Source organism: Pelodiscus sinensis, chromosome 15, assembly GCF_052426305.1.
Source record: "Pelodiscus sinensis isolate ZL-2025 chromosome 15, ASM5242630v1, whole genome shotgun sequence".
In the NCBI taxonomy this organism is placed as follows: Eukaryota; Metazoa; Chordata; order Testudines; family Trionychidae; genus Pelodiscus; species Pelodiscus sinensis.
In genome coordinates this window covers 18,900,935-18,928,728 of record NC_143066.1, presented here as the reverse complement: position 1 = coordinate 18,928,728, position 27,794 = coordinate 18,900,935, and the positions used below count along the sequence as shown (strand labels likewise).

General features: G+C 39.2%; 1 protein-coding gene across 2 annotated transcripts in view; it reads left to right on the top strand.

Annotated features, from left to right (window-relative positions):
* The window catches only part of SHISA9 (shisa family member 9), a 350,588-nt gene that overhangs the window by 4,826 nt on the left and 317,968 nt on the right, over nt 1–27,794 (top strand). For both annotated transcript variants that reach the window (XM_089782295.1, XM_006131457.5), the window contains one exon: nt 4,120–4,247. In XM_089782295.1, the coding sequence (XP_089638421.1) occupies nt 4,120–4,247 (128 nt within the window). The remainder of the gene's footprint in view (nt 1–4,119; nt 4,248–27,794) is intronic.

Below are 27,794 nucleotides of genomic sequence, written 5' to 3'. Positions count from 1 at the left end.
AAACACTCAGATCCCTTTATCTTTACAAGTACATTCAGGTAAAGAATGTATGACATTCAGGAATACAACATACTGGTGTGCTTTTAAAATGCCTGTTTTATTACTAATGACCAAAACATGCAAACCCTTATTTTTCATCACATTACATTGCTGAAAAATGTTTTTATTCTGAAATTTTGTATATGCTGTAGGAAATAAGAATATTGTCTAATTTAGGGGCAGACCATGCCACTCTTACTGATCTTGAGTAGTACTTTTTATGCAGACACTCCATGGATCTACTCTGGCAAAGTAAGGTACTTATGTGAACACGGGTGATACAATCTGGCCATTAGAATTATCAGGCATGATTTCTTTTACCATACGCTGCACTCTGCTTGCTGTTATATGAAGATGTTTGTTTTGAAATAAAATGGCCATTTTGAAGATTTTTAAATTATTTGTCAGTTAAAATGCAGAAAAAAAATTGACAGAGTAAGCAGATTTATTCAGAAAAAGTAATTCATACCCTTTTTAGGGATGCTAACTAGTTCCTGTAGTTTAGACAAACAAAGCCAAATGTGACCCTTGTAACATTTTAATATACTGTATTACTGTCTGTGTAGATTATGTTGTTGAGTGAAGGTGGAAGATGGGGTGTGTGTGTGAAGAGAAGGATGGCTGTAACAGTATATGCTTCCTATAGGATTCTAAAGTATTGTGTATTCCTACCTCTTTGTTTTCTTTTGGTAAGTTTGTTCAAAGTTGAGAGAATTTAAGTGTTTTTTATCCATAGGCAAAGAAGGAGAACTAGTGCCCAAGAAAGAAATATAGTGTCCAAGAGGAGCATTAATTCTCCCTCTGAATCTTCTAGCTCCTATGAAGATAGTTAGCTCCTATGAAGGTAGTTAACATGAAGGTACATATGGTGGTGGGCAGAAGGCTTATGATAGCACCCCTTCTGAGGTAGCAGTGTTCCCAGGTGAAATGGAGAAATTGGGTAGCTGTGGAGAGGAGTCCTTTTCCCAGGTTGTTGTCCGAGGTTGCAGTGTATGTTCATTAGAGCATGAGGGTCAACAGGATTTTTAGGTTGCAAAGCTAAATCCTTTTCTGCCAGATAAATATCTTCCTTAAAGAATGAATAGGAAAAGAACCCCCAAAAGTGATCCTTGCGGTTTCTAAATAGACTTTACCTCTCCTTCACACAAGGGATTTTTCAATAAATAAAAATGCAGAATCATATACTGCCCCATTTCACATGGGAGATACCTACATACATCAAGAACAGCAAAGGGCCTAAAGGCTAAAGTCTGTACTTTGATAGCTCCTGTTTTCATAACTTATATGTTAGTGATAGTTTGAAAGCAGCCTCCTGAATTTCTTATGAACCCACCTGAATTCTCCCACCCTTAAGAATGTGCTGATTTTCCAAAAGGAGTATGCTTGGGGCCAAAAATAGTCTGGATAGCCAAAATGCTGAAATCCTTTGTGTGAAATTATTTCCCAGATTGGTTTTGACCCACTTTTGGAAGCAAAAAAAAATGACAACTAACCTTTCATGAAATCACATCTGCGTGAGCCTCTTCAAGCTTATAGCCATAAGGGAATTGCCTGGCTAGATATGCTTTATAAGGTCTTAAAACAACATTACAGATCCACAGAGCAAAATCTTACAATAAGAGATATCTTGAAGATTTGTGACACTCTTTAATAGCTTTTGGCTGATCTGATTGGTTGAAGACATTGCTCCATAGATGTATGATTTCCATCATTATCAGTGTGGAGAAACAGACAGTGTGTGTGTCTGATTTGAAGATTATCTCATTCTTAGTATACATTTTCTTAAATAAATTAAATGTGAGGCATATGTATAGTGCCAGAATTATTTATTTCATTCCGTACTGAGAACTGTAATAAAACCTTCTAAAGATATTTGTAAGATGACCCCATTCTATATTTTAAAGCTCAATGGAGATAGAATACAGACGTGAAAGGTAAAAATCTGATAGCACGTGGAATGTTATTTAGAGTATATAATGAATACTCATTTCAGTAATATTAAAGGCAATGGAAAGGCCACCTCTGAAAGACTGATCTATCAGACGTGAGAAATCTACGCATTATGAGGTTATACCATTTTAACTCTCAGAATCAAGGTGAGACCTCTCCTTTGCATTTCTTCATTTCCCCAAAATGTTGATAAATACAAAGTAATGCATATTGAAAAACATAATCCCAACTATATGTATAAAATGACGGGGACTAATTCAGCTCTTTCCACTTAAGAGAGATCTTGGAGTTGTGGATAGGTTTCTGAAAACATCCATTCAATGTGCAGCAGCAGTCAAAAAAACAAACAATGTTAGGAATCATTAAGACAGAGAATATCTTATTGCCTCTACACAAATCCATGGTATGCCTACATCTTGAATACTATGTGCTGATGTGGCCACCACATCTCAAAAAGATACCTTGGCATTGGAAAAAGTTCAGAAAAGAGCAACAAAAATGATTAGGAGTATGGAACTGCTGCCATATGAGGAGAAATAAATAAAGCTTGGACCTTACAGTTAGAAAAGAGGAGACTAAGGGGGGATATGATAGAGGACTATATTATCGTGACGGGCGGGGAGAAAGTAAATAAGGAAAAGTTATTTACTTGTTCCTATAACACAAGAACTTTAGGGTTCACCTAAGTATTTCTCGTGTGTTTTAAACACAAGAAGTATTTCTTCACACAACGCATAATCAATCTGTGGAACTCCTTTCTCTAGGGATGCTGTGAAGATGAGGCCTTTTACAGGGTTCAAAAAATAATTAGATAAATTCATGGAGGACAGATCCATTGATGGTTGTTAGCCAGGATGCACAGGAAAGGTGTCCTTAGCTTCTGTTTGGCAGAAGCTGGTAATGGATAACAGAATGGACCACTTGATGATACCTGTTCTGTTAATTCCCTCTGGGGCATCTGGCATTGGCGACATCGGAAGACAGGATTCAGGGCTAGATGGACCTTTGGTTTGACCCAGTATGGCCATTCTTATGTTATCTTATGTGTCCAGTTGCGTCTTGTATTAAATCTATAGTGCTGACATAGACAATGTGTTTTGTATAAAAAGTTCTGTATACATTAATTAGATGTGAGTGCTCTCCCAGCTTCAGTCCATAACTTGTTTTCAAACTGTGATTTGTAATATAATCCCTTCCTTTCAGGATCATATTGCACATACTTCTGTGAGATGGCTGCTAGTGGCCTTTTTCTAAGCTATGTAAGCCAGCTCTGCTGCTCCTGCTGTATAAATATTGCTTCATATTGAAGTATTGTTTCAGTATCTTAAGTAATTTTGGTTACCTTCTTTACAGTATCAGCAGATTGTAACACAATTAAGAATTTGTACATAACTTTCTAATAGCACAAACAAATCCACAAACATGAGGGAACATATTATTGAGTATCTTTTGTACACCGAAGTACTGTATGTGAATTTTATGAGCAATATCCATCTCAAGATTTCTTTATATTTAGCCCACACATTTATGTGGCGCTACTGTTCAATATTTCAATATAGCAACTAGGAAAATAAGTCTCTGTCATACTGGTTCAGTGGAAGAGCTGTACTGCGTTCACCTTGACTTTCATTAGTGAATGTATTTATTTATTAATATATAAACCAGATGCTGTAGCTAGGATACAGTATACAATTTTACACAAAATTAAACTATACTAGGCACAATGCCTAGTAAAAACATCCACTCTCTTTAAAAATGACTTAAATGACTGGTGACAAAAGGAGGCAAATAATGATCAGTGAAGTTCAGAACTGAATAGAAAGAACTTACACTGAACTCTTTGCTTAAGGGCATGGTTTTTGCAGGGGACTAATTATTTTCTATGGCACAGTAGTTAATCAGCTACTTATATGGCATATACCTAGTACCAGTCCTGTTTCTATTGAAGTCAGTGACAAAACTCTAATTGACATCAATGGGAATAGGATTGGAGTCCTATTAAACTGTGACTCTGCAGTACATATGTTGTAATGTGCAGTGTCAAGAACGAAAAGGACCAGAGTACATTGCAACTGCATTATAGTTTTTGCAGAAGATTTATTCTAATCGAGTTTAATTTTTATTCTTTAGGGCTCTTGCTGATGTTATGCGACCTCAAGGTCCTTGCACAACAGATCACATGGAAAGAGACCTAAACATTGTTGTTCACGTGCAACATTATGAAAACATGGAGACAAGGCCACCTGCAAATAATTTACGTACGTTTTATTATATTTTATCACTGTTTTGCTATGTGAGTGAATGAGATTATTTATGATCAAATAAGAGAGGACATTGTTTCTTGTAAATCAGAAATATTCTTGCTGTATTATTGAATTACACCAGCGGTTCTCAAATTGGGATCCACAGATCTTGGGGGTCTGTGAGGGTATTCCAGGGATCTGTGAGTCATGTCCATGGCCTGTAGTTCCACTGATCAACTCCTCCTTCCTTTCAGGGCTTCCTTCACACTCTGGAACAACTGTTCAGCAGTGTGTTAGAAGTGCAGGGTGAGATAGGGTATACTTGGGGCAAGGGATGGGGCAGGTGTTGGGCCTTGGGGAAAGGAGTGGAATGGGGTTGTGACTAGTGGCTGAGTGGAGGTTGAGCGCTCCCAGGTCAATTAGAAGCTGGCTTGGGGGTCTACAAAAATTTTTTAAATCAAAATTGGAATCCTTGGTTTGCTGAAGTTTGAGAATTGCTCAATTAGACTGCATCATGGCCTTTACATAGGCAAAATGGCATTTTCATCTAAACTAAAGTTAAATTATTGCATTTATTTGGTGATGGCTGACATTTCATATCTCTGTCTCTTTTTTAAAAACACATTTTCATTCAGTTCTCAGATTATGACCTACTCAGTGTTTCAGTGTACTTGACAGAGAATATAAACGTAGCAAAATTTACCCTATGACTTACAAGATGTTTACTAAGGCTGTAAAGTCCAAAAAGAAAATATTCTATGTAAGTTTTCATACCATCTCACCATCATAATGTCTGAATACTTTCCAGAAATGTAGTAAGCAGTGAGCAACTGGCATTTGTCACATATCTTTCTCTCCTCATTCTCCCTTTTTCTCTCTCCAAAGGGATAATTATGGGAGGGTTGTTTTACTCTAGTCTATTTTATTTTTAATTCAGTTTTTAAATATTATGTATTCATTTATTTTGTAGCAGCCATGCTGTGTGCTCGTATTCTAGAATCAATGTAATAAAAGTGCACTTCAAACTTGGTATGGAATGTGACAAGGACTCAGGCGGCTCTTAGATCCTACGTGTGCTTGTTCCACAGTGACGAACAAGCCCCTGAAAAAGCTTTCTCCTGCACAGATTAACTTGCTCTTTTTGCTAGGCAGGTCTCTATGTATATGTAATCAAATTCAAGATGTTTTTGAAAAAATAGCATAATTCAGAATAGCAGGCTACAATGGAAAATTTCTTTCTATGTTGTCTATCTGCAATGTGCATGCTACTGCAAAAGTATTATGGCTTTGCTTCTTGATGTGTTTTAAGTATGTTTAGATTTATGACTATTTTTTTATTTCATATGTCTTTCTACAAATATGTAGAGTTGACAGTTTGGCCATCTTTGACCTAGGAAATAAGATATTCTTTGATCATATTGTACAACTGTTTTGAAGCCATATCATATGATCTTATAGTAAATCTGGGGTGGGGAGATCTAAGTACACAGACAAATAATCACATTTCTCATAAATATTGCTCTTTGGGGTAGTTCTGGAGGCTTGGTGTACTTCTGTGGATACTAGGTATCAAGAGAGAGCAAAAGATCCAACTTGTGATGAAACTACTTATGATGTACAATGAAGCCTGGCCTCCAGTTATACCACTTGTACACATGCCTGTGCTGTTTACCTGCAACACTGAGAGAGGAAAGTACAGTCCTTTACAGAAGCACTCCTCCAGACATCTAATCAAAAATATTCCAGCTCCCAAAAAGGACTCATACTCCAGTCCCAACCAAAGGAGCTTTAACTGCATGGAGCACATATGAGCTTTCAAAGGTTTGGTAGAATGTGCAGTGTAGCTACTGCACTTATTCTTGTGCTCCATATACCAGTTCTGTGCTGTTTGGTCTTTGAGTAAAAGGAGAGGCATATTCTTCCTGTGATCAGGTGTTGAAGGAGGGAAGGTTAATAGTGGTAAAGCAATTAGGTGCAACCCCATTCACCCCCCCATATGTTAAAATTATGTTAAGAATCTACGTTACAGATAAAAGCCAGGAAATGCACAACTTCTTATTTCATTGCTCATTTCTGTGTATTTCCAAAATTTTTACATTGAGCATTGACAGACAGTACCTTATATACTGCGGTATATAAGCACAATATAGCTGATCTTTATTAATCTCATATTTTTTGTATTTATTGATTTTAGGCATCATGTTTAATGAGAGTTCATGTTCACAAAACTGGGGTCTGAGTTAGTTTTTTAATGTTTTAGTACCTTAAGCTTTTTGGGACCAATCGTCAACTGATGTGAGATGTCATAGTTCCATTTGCATTTAATTCTCTTTGTTTTTTTTTCATGTTATATAAAGAAATAGAAATGAAATCTGGAAGATATGCAGACATTGGCATGCTATTCCTGTCAGGTTTATCACAGAGTTACATAAACAATTTTAAACATGTTTATTATGTAATTTATAACTCCTCATTGTTTTTGTGCTATTATAAGTCATGAAAATGCATACTAAGACGAAATGGGATTAAGCCACTCAACAGAATTAACTGGTGCTTTAAAAGCAATTGCATTCAGTTGAGTGCATATGTATTTAGCCTGTAAGGTACAGAGTGAAATCTTTTATGAAAAATATTTATGTGACTCAGCAGAAGCCAGTTTTCTAAGTCCAATATCTTAGTTATTTGAAATATTTATGCTAATATTAAAGAAAGAAGCAACATTTTAAAATATGTTTTTGCAAGCACATAAATCTGAAACTTGTATATGGTTCATAATTCTATCACAAGTTACTACGTAAGCAGAGCAGATGAAGTGGTACAAACTTACTGCACCAGCTGATGTTACTATAGTAGTAGTGCTTTTAAGTTACAACCTTTGAATACCTCAAACTGAGACTGAAAATTACTGTCACAAGTTCTCTGCAGTCCATCCCTCTTCTATTGTTCCATGATGCAAAAAGGCATGGAGTAGTTTCATAGCTACTACATACTTTTTATTGAAAAATTCTTTAAAATATATTAAAGATTATTTGTTGAAAGCAAAGTATTATTCAGAAGTGTTCTAATTTGAGCAATTATTCATTTGCTCTTTCTGATCTCTTGAAATGTCACTTTGCTGATGCTGCCAAACCATACCAAAGCTGTTTCAGAAAGAACTCTTATCAACATGAAAAACCTTGCATGAACTATGACATGGAAAAAGACAGTGCTTAAGTCTCTAGACAACATTTTAGTACAGGAAAAGGATTTTCTAAGCAACCTGCAGTTAGCACTGCTACTTGCCAAGATTAGGAATCCAACAAGTTAGGAGTTATTTTCCCATTTTAATTATAAAAAACTATCAGGAATGTGTAAGTGCAAGTGATTTGACAGTACTAATATGAAGGATGTATTTCGTTTTACTGTAGTATGTGGCCAGTGTTATAAAGGCCAAGTTTTGGACTCTATATAGTGGTTATTATAAAGGAACTTCAGTGTATTGAAAAAATTGTGTTTGCTGATACATTTATTTGTTCATAACTTGTATATTTTACAATTGTTATTCTAGACAACACTGATAAGACATTTTTGTGATAAGTACATTGAAGATTCAGGTTAGCTTGTGTTTCATTTGGGACACTGGATATTTAGAAAAAGGATGATTCTTTTGAAATTGATGGAATTTCCATTGACTACTCCATTAATCAATAAGGAAGGGCAGTTTCAGTGCTCCTGCTTATTGGGTAGTTGACTGGTTGACTACTCGTTTACATCTTTATTGTGTTTTAAAATAACATGTTCCATAAAGCTGTACATGTTGGTCAAAACAGTAGCCTTAGAATGTGAACCTGTATACAATATTTTATCTGTTTGGTCTACTTCATGCTGCTCATGGAAGATGCCATTTGAAGGCAGAAGAAATGTCCCCTAAAGATCTCTTGCCACACTACCTTAATCCAGAAGCTAGCAGGAGAAAAGTTGAGGAATAGAGGCAAATGTTTGATAAACCTAAGTCTGTGAAGCAGTCTGGGGTGGTGGTAATGGTGGAGCAGGAGTCTGCATACACATTTCATTGATTTGGAGTTGAACAAAGCTATTCGTATTTTTAGTGGCTGCTTTAGCCACATATTAACATCTAATTATTATGTGCTGGCTCATATAGCTTCCTCAAAACGTTGATGAGATGCCATTATTCTTAAAACAGCAGGAGGGGCTAGGATGGATGAAAACCTGCTGTACATCAGGCTGATAGTGGGTGTAATAAACAAGGCACACTTCCCATAAGAAGACCTGCCTGGCTCCAGAAGAAAACATTCACATTTGCGGACTTGTTATGACTGACTTTGCAATATCTTTTCATGATAACCATTCATGCACTCATGTCCAGTGCTGCCATCCTGATGCCAATCTGGGATGATGAACAATGGCTTATCTGGGTCAAGGGCTAGAGACAGGTATGCTGATGAATTGCAGAACCCCTAACTTACATTGGTTAGCAGCCTGTTCAGCATAGTCCCATGCTACAGAGTGGAACAGCCAGAGTGGCTGTCTAGTGCAATAATTTGGCTTAGCTCACTCTTCAGTGGCACTGAGAGGCAGCACTACAGATGATTAAATGCATGGTGGAGGTCTGAACAATCATAAGATTGGAGAGTGGGCTACAATACCTTGCTATACTTGATTCAGCAGTGAGATGGCTGAAAGATGAACATTTTATCTTGGGATGAATACAAAAGAAGTTGTCAAACAGTATTCAAAGGATGCTGACATTCTGGATAATCATTGTATTGAGACCTCCTAATACAAAACAAAACAAAATAAAAAAAAACACCTGATATTTTGCATGAAAAGTCTTTTTCTGTGGAAAAATGTGTGTTTTTTACACCCCCAAGAACATGAAAACTGATAACTATGTTTTTTTCAGTGAAAAGTCAATTTTTTCTGAAGACGGAAATCCCAGCTCTGGTAGAAATCTAGCAGTAAATAACAAAGTCATCAATAACTTTCAAGACCTCTTTTGAAAGGAGCAAAATCTGAGGTTCCATGGAAAACTGTGTAGCTTATGCAGAAGTGCAATTACTGTCACTGCATATACAAATGACAACTTTAGTGGACAACCATCCAACCAAAATTATGCCATTTTGAAAATTAAGTTTTCAATTTTCAGTGTCACTATATGACAAAATTCCACATTCAAATATAAGATAGTGACAGATTGACATTTTAAAAACAGCCAAATAGCCTCAAATGCACCTTGCTCTTAAACAAGTAAAAAGTGTATCAAAAATTGACAGAGTAAAGGAAACGTGGTCTAGGAGCTAAAGCATATTGTAAGGTTCAGGAGTCATGGGATCTATCTCCAGTTCTTCCATAGATGTTACTATACGATTACTGTTTTATTTATGTGAAAATAATTTCAGAGGGCTGATCTGCCAGCTAATGGTGTAAGTTTTTTCTTTTTCTTTGATGCATATAAAAAAAAATGGAGAAACTCTCAGGTTTGTTTTATTGTTATTATTGCAGCATTTTCCCTTAGGTGAAGTATTTTGAATTTTTCTTTGTTACTTTAAAATTACCTGCTAGCAGTTAAATACGTACCTTTGCATTATAATGAATTGGGTCTAATATGAAGAAGTAGGAAGTGCACCACAAATTATGTTTACTCAATACCAGGCATATTAATGGAGTGGATTAGAGTATATGCACTTTAAAAAAAACCAATGACTAACTATATAAAGTTTTGGCTTGTTTTGCTTTTGCTCCGCTTATCTGAAGAAGTGAGTTGTACCCACGAAATATATATATATATATATACTTGTTGGTCTCTAAGATGCTAGGAACCACTCGCTTGCTCCCAGAGAAAGTATTACTGTGGCCACCAGTGACTCCAGGATTAACACTTATATCAATTGCTTGATATTGGCAATTGTGAGTTAGGATTTCCAAGTATTTTCAGCAGTTGCCTGTATTTATTTAAAATGCCTAAGCAATAAATAAAACACTTCTTTGGCAAATGAATTACTTTTATGTTTAAAAAAAAACACATTTGCAACAAAAATCTTTACTTCAAATGATTATTAAATCCTGACATGTTTCTGCATTATTTTTGCATAAGCATAAATCTCATTGTTTATAATAGGAAATAAGCATGCAGGCATCATGAAGAGACTACATTTTAGAGCAGGGCAAAAGGTTGCTACTTTTGTAAATGGAAGGCCATTAAGCACCAATAATATATAAACCAAAATGCAGGACAATGTAGCACTTTAAAGACTAACAAGATGGTTTATTAGATGATGAGCTTTCGTGGGCCAGACCCACTTCCTCAGATCAAATAGTGGAAGAAAATAGTCACAACCGTATATACCAAAGGATACAATTAAAAAAAATGAACACATATGAAAAGGACAAATCACATTTCAGAACAGGAGGGGGATACGGGGGGGGGGGGGGGGAGGAAGGAAGGTAAGTGTCTGTGAATTGACGATATTAGAGGTGGGGAGAGTGGGATGTTTGTGAGTTAATGGTATTAGAGGTGATAATTGGGAAAGCTATCTTGATAATGTGTAAGATAGTTCAAGTGTATGTTCAATCCTCTTTGGAGAGTGTCGAATTTTAACATGAATGACAGTTCAGAGGATTCCCTTTCAAGTGCAGATGTAAAAGGTCTTTTACATCTGCACTTGAAAGGGAATCCTCTGAACTGTCATTCATGTTAAAATTCGACACTCTCCAAAGAGGATTGAACAAACACTTGAACTATCTTACACATTATCAAGATAGCTTTCCCAATTATCACCTCTAATACCATTAACTCACAAACATCCCACTCTCCCCACCTCTAATATCGTCAATTCACAGACACTTACCTTCCTTCCTCCCCCCCCCCCCGCATCCCCCTCCTGTTCTGAAATGTGATTTGTCCTTTTCATATGTGTTCATTTTTTTAAATTGTATCCTTTGGTATATACGGTTGTGACTATTTTCTTCCACTATTTGATCTGAGGAAGTGGGTCTGGCCCACTAAAGCTCATCATCTAATAAACCATCTTGTTAGTCTTTAAAGTGCTACATTGTCCTGCATTTTGCTTCAGCTACCCCAGACTAACACGGCTACATTTCTATCACAATAATATATAGTTAGTTTAGAAACATGATTCCTGTTGAGGTGGATAACAGGAGGTGTTGATTGATTCAGGGGTATCAGTAGTTAGCTTGGTGAAAGTGCACTGGAACTGTTGATGGGGGGGGGGGCAGAGTTAGGGAAGAATGAGGAGAGTGAAACTGCTAGCATAGGTTCAAGGTGCAGAAGAGTCCTGTGGCTGGGTGAGGGGACTGTGTAGTTAGTATGGGGGGATGGGTTGTGGACTTTGCTGAGTTGGAAGAGATTCTACAGCATGATTGACGGTGGGGAAGTGATGTTAGGAAGGAACAAGAAAAAATCAGGCAGGGCTTTGCAATGGATGGGACGGATGTGAGGCTGGGGCTGCATTAGCTTATATTTTCCTATTTTGTTCATATATAATCACAAATTACAAGTTTACACTAACTACTGATAAACAGTAAAACCAAATAAGCCTTCAAATAATGCCAAATGTATGAACTAAAAGGGAAGACAAGACAAGTGAGTTTAAAGAGAGGACATGCTTATTTATCAATTTAAATCAAGTAAATGAAAATTGATCAGAAAAAGAGTGAAGTACTTTAATGAGAAGATTTTTGTGCTGCATTGCTGTATATAGCTGATAATCTGCTGATTTGGAGCTAAGTACAGATGACAGGTTTCATAGGGCCCAAAAGGTTTCTACAGATTTGGGTGATTTCTCATTTGTCATCATTCTTTCAGTGCATTTTTTGTAATCTTTCTTTTTCATCTTTGGCATGCACAGGAGCCATTGATAGTACCAGCTGTTTCTGATACTCAGCTATAAATCTCCACTGTTGTAAGAGTTAAATCCATAGAAAAAAGCAGGTAATTTTAAAGTAACAAAGAAAAATTCCAAATACTTCACCTAAGAAGTACAACTGGGAGGGGAAATACTGCAATAATAACAATTTCCAGAGCCTCTCATGCTGCAACCATTTATGTCTGTGCTTAACTTTTAATCACGTCTCTTTGACTTCAGTGAGACTGCTCATGTTCTTAAAGTTATGCATGTGTTTGCAGTATTTCTGCTCAATTTAGAAATTTAAATTTAGGCCATAGTCATTAGTGTTATTAGGTAAGAAAATATTTTACTGGGGCTTATACAACCTAGCTGGAAAGCAGTTTAAAAATATTTCTAAAGATCAGATATTTCAAATAATCGAGACTAACTGATGCTTCAAGAGTCCTATGGAAAAAAAATCTTCTACAGTTAAGGCAGTCTTGGTGTATGGGACCAGGCTCTTTACTGTATTTTGAATGTTGGCAAAAATGAGTGCATAAATTCTCGTTTTATAGCATTCATCCAGCAAGACAAATTTATCCTCTTCCAAGAGAAATCTGCAACTGCCACCACCAGGCACATTGACAGAAATTCTGGGAATCAGGGCAAAACAGCCAATGGGCCCCTAAGTATGCACAAACCTCTGCGGATGCAGTCTGCCTGACATTTTGGGCAGTGCTGTGCCTGAGTTAGCTGATGCTGCCAGCTGCACTGCTGGGCATGCTCTTCTGGCACAGCTGCTTTTCCACATGTCCACCTGGTAGAATTGCCAACTGTTTAATCATGCATACCCAAAGACCCTTGACCTGCCCCTGTCCTGTCCCTTTCCTGAGGCCACACCCATGACCTGTCCCTTCTCTATGGCTCCATCCCCTTGCTCACTCCATCCACCCTCCTTCTGTCGCTTGCTGTCCCTGATCCTCTGGCTTGTAGTTTCTGACTGAGGTGTGGGGTATGGTCTCTGGGAGGTAGCTTGGTTGTGGAAGTGAGAGTGGGCTCTGAGAGGGGTGTGGAGTGCTGTCTCGGGGCTGGGGCAGGGCCTAGAGGTGTAGGAAGGGGCCAGTGTGTTGGTACTTACCTGGCTTCCCAAAAGTGACTGACACACCCCTCTGGTAGTGGATCATAGGTGGGGAGGCAGAGGGTCTCCTTGTGCCACTGTCTGCAGGCACCACCTCCATAGTTTCTATTGGCCACAGCTTCTAACCAGTGGGATATGCGGAGTCAGCACACATGGGCAAAGGTAGTACATGGAGACAACCCTCCCTTCAAGTGGCTGCAGGAATATGCCATTCACTTCTGGGAATAGCATGGAGCAAGAGTAGGCAGGAAGCCTGCCTTGGTCCTGCTGTGCTGTCATCAGTGGCCAGAGGTCCCTAGGCCCTTTTAAATCCCCCGGGCCCCTGGGCAAGAGCTCCATTTGCCTCCCAGATCGGTGGGCCTGACCATCACCAAAGGAGCACAGTATTTTTTATTGCTTGTAGTTTCTGACTGAGGTTAATACCACAAGCTGCATTGTCACAACTACCTAGAGACCATTTTTTAAACTACTATAAATTCATTTCCAGCTCCTGACTTCAGTTTAAATTATGCACATACAGTGGGATTTCAAAGCATTTGCAGGTTGCTGAGGGGATTTTTGTTAATATAATTGTGGTTACAGAATTGAATATGAGAACTCCAAGCCTCCCATGTTGGAAGCAAAAGCTTCCAATCTAAAATTACAGTAAGTGAAAGCACACTTCATTGATCTCCTACATGGATTCAATCAGTCATTATAACCCACTGTTTAATTAGTTCTGAATTTGTGTTAACCACTTTCTGTTAATCATTAATATACAATGTAACTAGTTTACAATTCATATTTTAGCAGAGCTATATTATAGTGATTTATAATAAGACGTTATGAAATTTTCTAAGAATCAGTAAGCATTTTCAAGGGAATTAATTATTATCACAGTGCAGAGTAACTGCTCTTGTATTCAATTCCCTCACCCCTGTGATACAGCTAGGGTACCCATTCTCAGGCTGCCAGCACCTTAGTTGTCACCTTTCTTGGTCAGAGACCTCTCCCTACTTACCATGGTTTTCCAGGTAATTCCCTGTCTACTTTGTTCTCGCCAGCAAGTCAGATCTGCATAAAAAAGACTGCATCTGTGCTTTGCTTATTCTTCAGTGGGTGTAGTTATCCACAGGTAAGTTACTCCATAGCTATTTCTAAGCAACCATACTTATTCTGAAGGTAAAAGCATTGCTGAGAAAACATAAAAACAATAAAGAACCTTCACAACTGCTAATAAGCTTATCAGAGATCACTCCCTAAATCCAGTGGGAGCTCTGGTAGGAGTTAATCCTTCCTGCTCTTCCCTAAGAATTAGTGCCCTTTCCTTGGATGGAGAGTCTAGCCTGTTTGCATGGATCAGAATGAACGTCCTGAATCACTTTTAACTTAGGCTATTTACATTAAAAATCCTTTTTTGTTGTCCCTGGAAAAATGAGTTTGAATCAGTTATAGATCAGTCTCTCCTGAAGGTGTCATAATCTGAGTGAATTTGTCTAACTACTCCAAACTGCTCTTAGTTTTTAGAGGACTGTGATCCTTTTCTCCCCTTTGAATTACATTCAGCCCCTTCAATACCACATGAACATTTGTATTTTGTTTAATTAAGTAGGAATAAAACTTAGTAAGGAATAACACTGGGATACTGCCAGATATTGTCATATCTATCACATTTAGAATCTGAAAAGATCTCCTCAGTTTATTGTACTTAGAATCTGAAACAGGGGCGGCCCTGGACTAGCTGCCAGCAACTGGCGCCCTAAGCGAACCATGCAATCAATACCCCCACCTCCAAACCCCTCAATGATATTGCGCCACCATTTGGCTCCTCATTTAGCTTGGCGCCCTAGGCGACCACCTAGTTCGCCTATATGGACGGACCGTCCCTGATCTGAAAAGATCTCCTCAGTTTATTGTGGTGTAGGGAAGTAGGATAAATATGTCATTAAAGTGTAACTATCTTCCTTAACTTACATTCCAATGTTAAAAGCAGAAGTATGGTCTTTAATGGTGGTTTATAAAATTGGTGCTCAATGCACCATGGTGACATTGTATTGATAAGGAGGGACTGGAAGTTGGAGTGAGGGCAGAGCTATGACAATTCACTGAGGGCAATTCACTGAGGATTTGCCCCCAATCCAACCATAAGGCCACTAGTCTCAGAGATTTACCCATATAATTAGCTAGACACAGTGAATCTTGTTGACATTAATGGCATGAATTGCAAACAGTTAAACACAGATGTAAATCTTTGAGGCCTTTGAGGGTGAAGGGAGAATTACAGGAATGTGTCCTCGGTATGAAGCTGGTGCTGTGCACCAAAAATTGCTCCAGTAGGCTCCATGGATTTTTTCTTGAATTTAAAATGTTTCTTGTCAGCTATGCTTTCCTTGGGAAATAAGTGAGAACAATATTATGGGTGCTGTTTTTTGAAGAGGTTATCACATTCATTTAGGGCTGGATTCAAATCTCATTGAAGTCAGTGGAATTTGAATTGAAGCCATTTGAGTTTCCATAGGCTTAAAGCGCATGTCTAGACTATGTTTTAATTTCAAAAAAGGATATGCAAATTCCGTGGGAATTTTCATATCTTCTTCCGATCACTTTTTCAAAAGCAGGTCTTCTGAAAGTGAAAGTAGTCTGTATGCGGTTTTTTTTGGAAAAGAAAACCCTTTTCAAAAAACTGCTCTTCTTTAAAAAGGGGTTATGCGTTTTTTGAAAGTTTTTTTTCCCCGAAAAAACTGCATCCAATCTACTTTCACTTTCAAAAGATCCGCTTTCAAAAAAGCGATTGCAAGAAGAAATGCAAATTCCCGCAGAATTTGCATATCCTTGTTTGAAATTAAAACGTAGTGTAGACATGCCCAAACTGAGTTGTGACAATTTATGCCAGCTGAGGGTCTGCTTGTGTGACAGGGTTTGCTACTCATTGCTAGGTCACCTCCTTTGGCTCATCTAAGGATTAACTCTCAGCTAGTCTGGTTCACCATAGTTTGGTTGCTTACTTGTTGTCTCCCTCTGCAATCACGTTACGGATTCTTCATTATGTGGGGTGCTCTCTCCTCACGGTTTGGTGCTCTGGCCAGGTCACTATAGTTTTCCCCTTCTGGGGTATCAAAGTCTCTCTGGACTAATTGTCTCAAGCAGTCTTCAGCTCCACTGTTGAGACTATGCCACTTCCCTAGTGCCTGGTAGATGAATCCAGGTCTACCCACTATCCGAGTTCAGCCTAGCAACCCTATGACTAGCAACCATAATCTGCATAATTCCAAAACCTGGGGCTCCTTCCTTAGTCTCCTCTTTAATTTACCTTATTGCCGTGTATGTTACCACATGAGCTTCTCCCGATCCCTGCAGCCTCTTCACCTACTTTTGGATTCTGGCTAGTCTATAGTCCAAGTGAGGATCACAGAGCTAACTCTCTGCTTAGACCCCCTCATCTCTTGCCAACTCCCATCCTCTCTGGGGAATGGTTACAGTGCTGTCTTCTATTTATGCATGTCCCAGCTCCTCTCACACTTGGGCGTCAACAGTCACTGGGCATTATCAGTCCTGATGCTTCTCCAGGTACAGCCTGTCACAGGGTTAATTGGTCCTTTTTATCTAGTTAGGCTTTGTGTGATAGAGACCCCATCATAATGCCCCCGTGTGATCACTATCATTAAAAACTTCAGAATGTGTAAGAAAGGTCCTTTTTTTGGCTGTCTATTACTTTCTTTATTGTGCAATCTTAAAATATTTTTCTCCATTTGATAGATAATCATTTGTCTTTAGTATGCTTTTAATTTTCAGATAAATTTGGCATATTTTAATAAAATATTTAACAATGTAAAAAGGTATTTGACAGAGCCAGAGTCATAGTTAATTATCACTGATTTATTTAATTTTGTGGTAATTAAAATTATGGTATTAAAAATTCTTTTCTTAAAAATCTATTTAGCATAAATTTTACAGTTTATAATGCAGTTTAATTAAAAGATTGAATGTCTCATTAATAAAACAAAAATTGTTCTCACAATTGAAGAGATGATTGTAATAACATTGTATTGTAGTGTATACAACTACAAAATTGGAAAGGCATAGTAAAGAACAAGACTCATCATGCTGTTGTTCATGGCACTTCTGATGTATTGTCATACATCAGAATTTGAATGTATTTGAATTGAGAGGGCACTCCTATTGGTGCCGTAGTCCTGCTTCTCATGAGGAGCATGTGCTCCTTTTGACCTCCCACTGTATAGATAGTGCCAAAATGTGATTTAAGATACTTGGACTCCAGGTGCGTAAATAATGTAGCTGGAGTTGAGTATCTTAAGTTGACTTTCCCCTTTAGTGTAGACAAGGTCTCAAACTAACATTTCTTAGAGCATAAGCTTTTGTGGATAAAATCCAGTTCATCAGATGAATTAGAGTAGAAGTTACAGAAGCATGTAAGGGAGTATATATAAGGGAGAAGTTGCTATGTTAATGAAGCTAATCAAGTCAGGGTGAAAGTGGATCATTCATAGAATTTGGTGTGGAGATGTGAATATCCAGGGAGGGGAAATTGCCTTTGTAATGCATTAACCAGTTGAGATCCTTATTCAGTCCTAAAGTGATAGTGTTGAATTTTCAAATGTCAGCTGTGTCCCTTTGTAACCAGTTTTTGAAATTATTTTGTAGAAGGACACGTGTTACTAACTGTTATTCCTATGTTGTCCACTGTTCCATTGAGAATAACTCAAAATAGTAAACATTTGGGACTAGCTTGACACTTTACAAGCTATATTTTTATTTGTTATATCTTAATGTGACAAATTCTCACAGTTTACCCCTTTTCATTATTGCAGAATCATGTACAGTTCTTTGACAGTTACTATTATTATAACTTTACTTGGGGTTGACCAACATTAGCAAAACACTGTTAATAACAATAATTGTTTGCATAACTGGCATCACTGTTTCATGTATATTAAAATCTGTAACATCTTGATTCTTAATGGGAAAGTCTGAGTCCACCCAACTTGTCACTCTGGAAAAAATTTGGACTCTGATTTTCTTAAAATGGAATGTACAGCTTTGTAAAGGACACAGTATTATGGCATGAGTCACCTGGTTAAAAGGTAGGCAAAAGGTACCTTTCATTTCTAGTGCTGGTTTGCCAACAATGTCATGTGTAGAAATTGCATGTGCCATTTATATGCCAAAATATAATGTTTAGTTGCTAGCTGAAAGCTTAATCATCTTTCTAAGCCTGTTAGATCCCAACCCTACCCCTATGTTAGTTGTCTCAAAATTCACAGCAATAGTAAAGAACATTGATATATTCATATGCTGGTTTCAGTCTTTAGACACAAGGCCAGATTTAAACTGTTGCAAGCTGCAGCTGCACATACATCTTTATCATTCTGGCCAAGTGAAACTTTGATACTAAATATATGGTTTTAAAATATTGTTACATCCTGTAAAATCTCTTTTATTACTTCATCTTTTAATCCATATGTACTAACTTTATCAGCCTTGCATCCATAGTCAGTTGATCCAAGATAAAAGTAGTGAGGTTGGCTGCATACATTAAAAAGCTTATAGATACACTTTGCAGCATTACTAGGCAATTACAAATGCTATTCTGTATAAGGAAACATTTTTAAAAAATTCAGTTCACAAAATTCAATCACAAATGTATTTTCAGTAGCTTTGTTCCATTTAATGTTTGCTGTTTCGTATCATAACTTGTCTTGAAATGTACATGTCAGTGCTGACTCCAGTTTCATCATGATAAAATAAAACCAAGGAGGGAATTGAGTATGTTTAATATTTATGAAATGGCTATATTGTTGATAGGGATAATATAAAATATAATGAGAGCAAATTTCCACAGCTGATTCAAAGCTACATTAATAATCATTCACAGATAATTACAATATCGATTCTCATATATTGGTAAGTATAATTAAACTTTAAAAGGTTACATTATTTTTTTTGCTACTATATCACTTCAATATTATTAAAACCTTTTAAAAGAAGGAATGTTATTCGTGCTTTACACATAATTCATATTTGAGCAAGCATCCAACTCTAAGAAATGTAGTTGCCTTGGACTTTTATTATTGGCAACAAGAAGAAAAAACTGAAGGTCATATATATGCTTCTGATATTGACCTTACAATTTCTAAGATATATTCCAAGATTATATCATTCTGTTTCAGGATCATATCCTTGACACTTCAAAAGAGAAGTCTCTGTGTGTATTATTATTAGTAGTAATTATATACTATTTAGCTTAGGATAATGCCCCAAACCTGCTAGACGATTACCAAACATAAGAGAAGAGATGGCACTTGCTCTGAAGAGTTTACTGTAGCTGCATAAGTTCATAATTTGTTTTTTTTACAACTGTAAAAGGCCTGATTTGATTAATGATTTGTTCTTATTCCTCTGTTGTTTTCTCAGTGTGTTTTCCATGCATAATAAACCTCATGTTCTTCTTTAATAACCCAGAAATGCTGTCTTTTCTGCTGTTGTTACCTTGTCTCTTTCAGTGATTAGAAACAGTATTTGCTGAAACGGAATTATGTCTTTATCTAGAAAGTTCAGGATCTCAAAAGATAATCAGAAATATTCCTTGGTGGTCCATCCTGGACAACATGCAAGGCAATATATCACAAAGGTACTCTGCTGGCTCCATCATTAAGTCATATTACTGACTTCTGGGCACTCAGAATTAATTTCCTGATCCCCACATTCTTTTGTGTAAAAAACCCCTTGGGTGTGTCTAGACTACATGCCTCCTTCGACGGAGGCATGTAGATTAGCCAGATCGGAAGAGGGAAATGAAGCCGCGATTAAAATAATCGCGGCTTCATTTAAATTTAAATGGCTGCCCCGATCTGCCGATCAGCTGTTTGTCGGCAGATCGGGAGAGTCTGGACGCGATGCCCCGACAAAGAAGCCTTTCTTCATCGACACAAGTAAGCCTGGTTTCACGAGGCTTACCTGTGTCGATGAAGAAAGGCTTCTTTGTCGGGGCATCGCGTCAAGACTCTCCCGATCTGCCGACAAACAGCTGATCGGCAGATCGGGGCAGCCATTTAAATTTAAATGAAGCCGCGATTATTTTAATCGCGGCTTCATTTCCCTCTTCCGATCTGGCTAATCTACATGCCTCCGTCGAAGGAGGCATGTAGTCTAGACACACCCCTCTTGTGCAAGAGCTGTTCTTCCTCATTTTTTCAGGAAAAACAGCTCTTGCGCAAGAGGGGATTTTTGCGCAAAAAGGAGCCAGCTACACAGCTCCTTTTTGCGCAAAAGCTTCTTGCGCAAAAGCGGCTGCTAATTAATTATGCAAATGAAGTGTGCGATATTTCAGGCTGCACTTCATTTGCATAAGTTTTTCCGGAAGAAGGCTACAGTGTAGCCGTAGCGTAAGACAGACACAACTTGACCCACCTTTCTTAAGGCTGGTTCTTCGCAAATTGCTTGCACAAGATCCAGATCACATGCTTCTAGCCGGTGTGTGGTAGCTTGTAATTTAGTTTTATACACTATGCGTAAGAATTCCCATAATAGGTCAGATCAGTGGTCCTATTAATCCAGTGTCCTGTCTTCCAGGAGTGGCCAATGCCATATGCTTCAGAGGGAATTAAAAGAATGAGAGCAATTATTGATCACAGTTGATGTGAGGAATTCAAATGAGAAAAAGGAACAAAGAAGGTTTAATTCCAAAGAATAATATAAAATAGTAAAAGTAGAGTGGAAATTACCAGATAAAGAGCTAATTATATCCTCTAGAGAAAGTTATTATAAAGTCCAGGAAACTCCATTAAGTTCAGAATTTTCTTCCAATTCTCCAATGAGAAGGGAGACATAGAAATCTACAAAGGAAGCAAAGTATGCAATTTCCAGATCTTTGCCACTCTTGGGATAGGAAACCTCAGTCCTGTATGGGTTGTCTTCTCCATGCTTCTCCTCTTGGGAGTATGGCTCCTGTAGGAGCAGTACACCCCTTAGTCAGATAAAATGTGTAAAATGTACTCCTTTGAGGGGGGTTCCAGGCATGGGGCTTGATTCTTTCACACTCTCAGAGAAGATGGTTACAGTTTAATCCATTTCAGGTAAAAGTTAAAGCTTCAGTCTGAATCTTTAACTCATGCCATTGGCATAAAGTCTCTTGGGGACCGTACACTGGTGAAGAAGCTGATATACAGGCAGTCCCCAGGTTATGTACAAGATAGGGACTGTAGGTTTGTTCTTAAGTTGAATTTGTATGTAAGTCGGAACTGGCATCCAGATTCAGCCGCTGCTGAAACTGACCAGCGGCTGACTACAGGAAGCCCGAGGCAGAGTTGCTCTGCCCTGGGCTTCCTGGAATCAGCCGCTGATCAGTTTCAACAGCGGCTGAATTTGGACGCCTGGGACAGAACAGCTGGGGCGCTGCTGGTTAGGTCCCCGCAGCGCCGCACCTCAGCGCTGTGGGGACCAGCCCGGCAGCACCCCAGCTGCTCTACCCCAGTTGTCCCCAAGTCAGTCCCTGCTGAAACTGATCAGCGGCTTATTCCAGGAAGCCCGGGGCAGAGCAACTCTGCCTCGGGCTTCCTGTAGTCAGCCACTGGTCAGTTTTAGCAGCGGCTGACTTGGGGACGCTTGGGGCAGAGCAGCTGGGGTGCTGCCGGGTTGGTCCAGTAGCGCCGAGGAGCGGCACTGTGGGACCAACCCGGCAATGCCCCAGCTGCTCTACCCCAGGCGTCGGCGGCGAGAAAAGCCTGGTCTGCTGGGGAGGGAAGGCACACTAGCTGCGCCCTCCCCAGCAGACCTGGGAGACACAGGTGGCGGGACCGCTGAGATGCGCTGTGGTCCCGCCTGCATCCTCCGCGGCCGGAGGATCCCGCTACCGGCGTCCTCCGAGGCTTTGCTCCCCATCTCCCTGGTCTGCTAGGGGGGGGCTCCCAGCAGACCAGGGAGACGCGGAGCGGCTTTTCTCGCCCCAGAGGATGTGGGCGGTGGGACTGCGGCGCATCTGGGCATCCTGCTGCTCGCGTACTCCGGGGCGAGAAAAGCCCCGTTCGTAACTGCGGATCCTACATAAGTCGGATCCGCGTAACTCGGGGACTGCCTATACTGGAATTTGCCCTGCCATGTGCTTTTGTCATGTTCCTTCCCCCCTCTTACAGCATGGGTGAAGGGTTCCAGTGCAAAAGGTGTTAGAGCCAGCAGGACAGCTATCAGAAAAGCTGGGCTTCCACCGGCTTTAGGTCATACATGGCATAAACTGAACTTGGTAGACTACAGGTTGGATCTCCCTGATCCGGCATAGTTAGGATCTGAGCAGTCCTGAATGACAGAATTTGCTAGAACAGGGGAGGTGTTCCATGGCATGGGCCCCAAGCCAGCCTGTCCCCTTCTTCTGGCACCCTCTACTTTCTCCCCTGCTCTGCTGCAATGAGAATATTTTTGTAAGGCCCAAGTAAAAATGCTCCTAGATCAATTTCAGAATAACTATTGATTTGCTGTACTGTATGAATTAGTTTTTTTAAAACTCAGCCCTCAAGACTACAGCTTCATAAAGCATTTCTAAATATTATGGGTCATAATATTATGGGGTCTCAGCCTCACTCCAATCCCTTACTGTCACTAATTAGTGTCAAGGGAGATTAGAACAAAATACAGGACTATGTAGCACTAACAAGATGGTTTAAAGACTAACAAGATGGTTTATTAGATGATGAGCTTTCGTGGGCCAGACCCACTTCCTCAGAGCAAAGAGTGGAAGAAAATAGTCACAACCATATATACCAAAGGATACAATTAAAAAAAATGAACACACATGAAAAGGACAAATCAAATTTCAGAACAGAAGGAGGATGCGGGGGGGGAGGGGAAGATAAATGTCTGTGAGCTAATGGTATTAGAGGTGATAATTGGGGAAGCTATTTTTGTAATAGGTAAGATAGCTAGAGTCTTTGTTGAGACCCCCGCGTAGAGTGTCGAATTTTAGCATGAATGACAGTTCAGAGGATTCACTTTTAAGTGCAGATTTAAAAGGCTTCTGAAGCAGGATGCAGGTAATTAAGTCGTTGAGACAGTGTCCTTTCTGGTTGAAATGGCAAGAAACTGTTTTTTCTTTGTGATCCTGTCTAATATCTGTTTTGTGGGCATTGATCCTTTGGCGAAGTGTCTGAGATGTTTGTCCAATGTACAAAGCAGACGGACACTTTCGGCACATGATAGCATAAATTTCTGGATGCTCAGGAATATGTGTTCTTGATCTTATAACTTGCTTGGTTAGGTCCAATAATGGTATCAGCAGAGTGAATATGTGGACAAAGCTGGCAACGGGGTTTGTTGCAAGGGAAGGTACCAGGGTTGGTATTAGTGTGGTATGTCCTGTGGTTGTTGGTAAGAATCATCTTGAGGTTAGGTGGTTGTCTATAGGAGACTATGGGTCTGTCTCCCAGAGCCTCTTGGAGTTTAGTATCCTGTTCCAGTATAGGCTGTAGTTTCTCGATAATGTGTTGGACAGGTTTATGTTGGGGGCTGTAGGTGATGACACGTGTTGTTCTATTGTTGCTTTTCTTGGGTCTGTCTTGAAGTAGATGGTTTCTAGGTATTCGTCTGGCTCTTTCAATTTGCTTTTTTATTTCTCCAGGTGGGTAGTTGAGGTTTATAAATGCTTGGTAGAGATCCTGAAGTTTCTGGTCTCTGTCAGTGGGATTAGAGCAGATGCGGTTGTATCGAAGGACTTGGCTATAGATGATGGATCGTATGGTGTGTGCTGGATGGGAGCTGGAAGCATGTAGGTAACTGTATGAGTCAGTGGGTTTTCTGTAGAGGGTGGTGTCTAATTTTCCATTGTTGATTTGTACTGTGGTGTCCAGGAAATGGATCTCTCGTGTAGAATGGTCCAGGCTGAGGTTGATGGTGGGGTGTAGGTTGTTGAAATCTCTGTGGAATGTCTCCAATGTTTCTTGGTCATGCGTCCAGATCATAAAGATGTCATCGATGTAGCGTAAGTAGAGAAGCGGTTAAAGGTGACGGGAGTTGAGGAAACGTTGTTCTAGGTCAGCCTAGGGAGATTAGGGTATTAGTAATTTTTTTTGACGGGGAGCTCAGATCCTGTCCTTTCTTGTCCTTGGTGCAGTGAGTATGTTACAGGTTTACAAGGGGATGGCATGTTGGTGTCAATTGAGCAAGAAGTGTGGCCTGTGTGCCAAGTGTCTGGCAATTCCCATTTTCTGTATTTTGGTGTTCCCTAGGCTGAGGCTGGGCAGAGAGTCAGGGAACTGTAACTCTCTTCCTAACAGCCCCAGTATGCTGCACCCCAGCAAATGATTAATTTCTAAGGATTATTTCTGCATTTGTATAATGAAATGAAATGTTCTTCTAAGCTGCAAGAACAGAAAACAAAGTTTCTGCTGTAGTAATCCAGTTTTCTTTTAAAGTTTCAAATTAATTTCTAAATAGCAAGTAGGACTACGAGGAAATATTCATTATCTATTGTCAATAACAAGCCCTGACCACCATTTCAATTAGAAGGCTTTTAAGATTCCAGCCTTCACACCCTAACTAAATTAATGTTAAAAGGTTTGCTTAATTAAATAAGCTCTAAGAAAGCTTTTTTTAGCAAAATCATTTAAATACGCAGCTGATTACTTCTTCTTTGGCATCATTCTAACACTTTATTTTTCAAGTTGCTTGTTTTCTTTCTTGCTGTTCCAAAGCATTCTACAAAAGATCTCTGCAAAAGGGAACAGATTTTCTTGGAACTGAGTCAACTGGCCCCAAGCAAAGGTTTTCTAGCGACCACAGAAAAGCAGGAATAACAGAACACATTTAATGGAATAAGAGATTCTCAGGGGGTTTCTGCACAGAAGTGTAACTTAGAACAACGATCTCTTTAAGAAACTATCAAAGTTAATTTAAAATGAACATTTCCTTAATTTGCAGTGGTTGTATATCATATACCCTGTGTCTAAAGAATCTTGCATCAAAGCCAACAAACTCCTGGCAAAAGTGTCCCTTGGAGACTACAATGCTACCTTAATTATCCTGAGTTGCAATGTTTATAACAAAACCAGTGGCGGTTACCAGCAACTTCTGACCTTTGAAGATATTTTTGATAAAATTTCTTTAGATACAAGAATTAGATACAAAGCTTTTTCTTGGCATGTTTATTGAAAAATGCAAATTAAAATAAAATAGGAAAACAATATCATACCTCCCTTTTAAACACACAAAAATAGCACCTTTTAAAATATGGTGGCATTGTTTTGTCATTGGCAGGTTAGCATAGTTGGTATTCACTCCTTGCAGATCCAAATTCCTTTGGCAGCTTTATCTTAATTCATAGGGCATTCAGCCACAACTTGCTGAATTGTGCCAATTTTTGGACTGGCAAGCTGTACTCAGGCAAAACATAGGACTGGAATCAAAGGGCTGTATTTCTAGAGTTGTGTTGGGAAGCTTTAATATCACCTGTCTGCTCGATGCTTAGAGACAGCCAGAGCTATTAGTGACTTCTGTCAGTAAGCATTAAAATCACTCAGACACTTTTAGGAAGAAAGATAAAATAGCTCCAAGCTCTATTTTGAAACCATTAAAAACTGTAACCACCAAAATCTGACCATTTTGTGGACAATACACCTATAGGGGGAGCTTGTACACAAACTTTCATGCAAAACCAATGACTGCAGTAAAATAAGCTTCAGGGGGTAGCCGAGTTAATTTGTTACAGAAAAAAACAAAAAATGGTCTGAAGAAGTGGGCTGTGCCCATGAAAGCTCATGATACCATCTACATGTTTTGTTAGTCTATAAAGTGCTACCAGACCATTTGTTGTTGTTGTTTTTGGGGGGTTTTTTTTTTGGCAGTAAAATAATACAGGGTATAGTTAGCCCAGAATTCCCATTATAGCTCAGCACTAAGGATGTTAAAATGTGGGTAAGTGCCTAACCCTGTAACTGCTGAAATATTACAGCAAGAGCCAGCCCCCAGGAGCCAGTGTGTGCTGGAAACCAGCTTTTAAGCCGGTTCCTGCCATACACCACCCCATGCTGCTTCTTGTGTATCTGATACAGAGGTAGTAGCATGGCACAGAAGTTGGCTCCCTGGGAGCCGGTGTGCGCCAGGACCTGACTTATAGGCTGGCTCCCCTTGTGTCATGCCACCCTGCACAGCTGCCTCTTGATACAGAAACAGCAGCACAGGGCAGCATCTGGCTCTCTGGAAGCCAGACTGAGAGCTGTGTGTAACTGTTCGGGTAACCGATACGCTTATTGGTTACCTGTTTAAACAGCTACACTTTTCCATCCTTACTTAGCACATAACTGCATGTTGATATGCTGCACTTAGTGTTCCTAACCATTTATAATAGACCTGTAGTCATCACAGATAAGAGGATGCCAGGAAAGTGGGAATTGTGTGTGGGATGGCTTTCCAGCATGCTGCTCATCCCCATAAGTTTTTCCATGCATAGAATGCTTGATGTCTAGTCTGCAAGTGGCATGAGTGTGATGATGGTGAGGAATAATATGCCAGGGAAGCAACAACTCTGTATAGCATGCTTCCCTCAAACATTGGCAGATTGGTTATTAATTGTTAATTATTATTATTTCTGATGTGCATAATGCCAACATCACTCTGGGTGCTTTCCCAGTGGATATCTGCACAGTACTTAAAGGTTGTTCAAATGCATCATTATTCCTCCTCTATGGCTTCCAGCCCTTCTGGAAATTTTGGTATTGTGCAGCTGCAGAACAGAAAGCCAATCACAGCTGCCAGTGGGAGGCTGAACAGTAAAAGAACATAAGAATGGCTATGCTGGGTCAGAACAAATGTCCATCTAGCCCAGTATCTTGTCTTCTGGCAGTAGGCAATGCCAGATGCCCCCAGAGAAAAAGAACAGAACAAATAGTCATCAAGTGATCCACCCCCATTGCTCATTCCCAGCTTCTGACAAAGAGAGGCTAGGAACACCATCCCTGCTGATCCTGACTAATAGCCATTGTGAGACCTCCATGGATTTATTTAGTTCTTTTCTGAACCTTGTTAAAGTCCTAGTCTTCATAACATCCTATGGCAAGGAGTTCCACAGGTTGACAGCACCATGGCAGGAAAATATTTCAGTGAATATTCCCATATCCTAAGCCTCTGCATTTAGAGTTGGGGTTTACTTTCCCCATAGATATTTAGGCTCCAAGAGATTAGGAGCATCTACAGTGAGGAAACCCTGCATCTACAGTGAGGAAACTGAACATGCAGAAGATACTTTGCAACATTCTCAGTGTTGCTGAGCTTTCTTTTCTGGTTGGATAGGAAGAGATGCTTTGATTCTAAATATTATCTGAACAGGATTAAGTCAGAACCTCCCCATGAAGCATTCTAGCAATATGAAGATTTCTGAGGTCTGGGGCTAGATTCTGCCAAATGTACCTAATTCCCTGAATAGTCCCCTAAGGTCAATGATATAGAAAGAAACTACACAATATAATAACGATTGCAGAATCTAGGCCACAAATGAGGATCAGTCAAAATACTGTTTGTATTTAAAGAAACTCTAGATAGAAAAAGAATCAGAGGGGTAGCTGTGTTAGTCTGAATCTGCATAAACAATGAGAAGTCCTG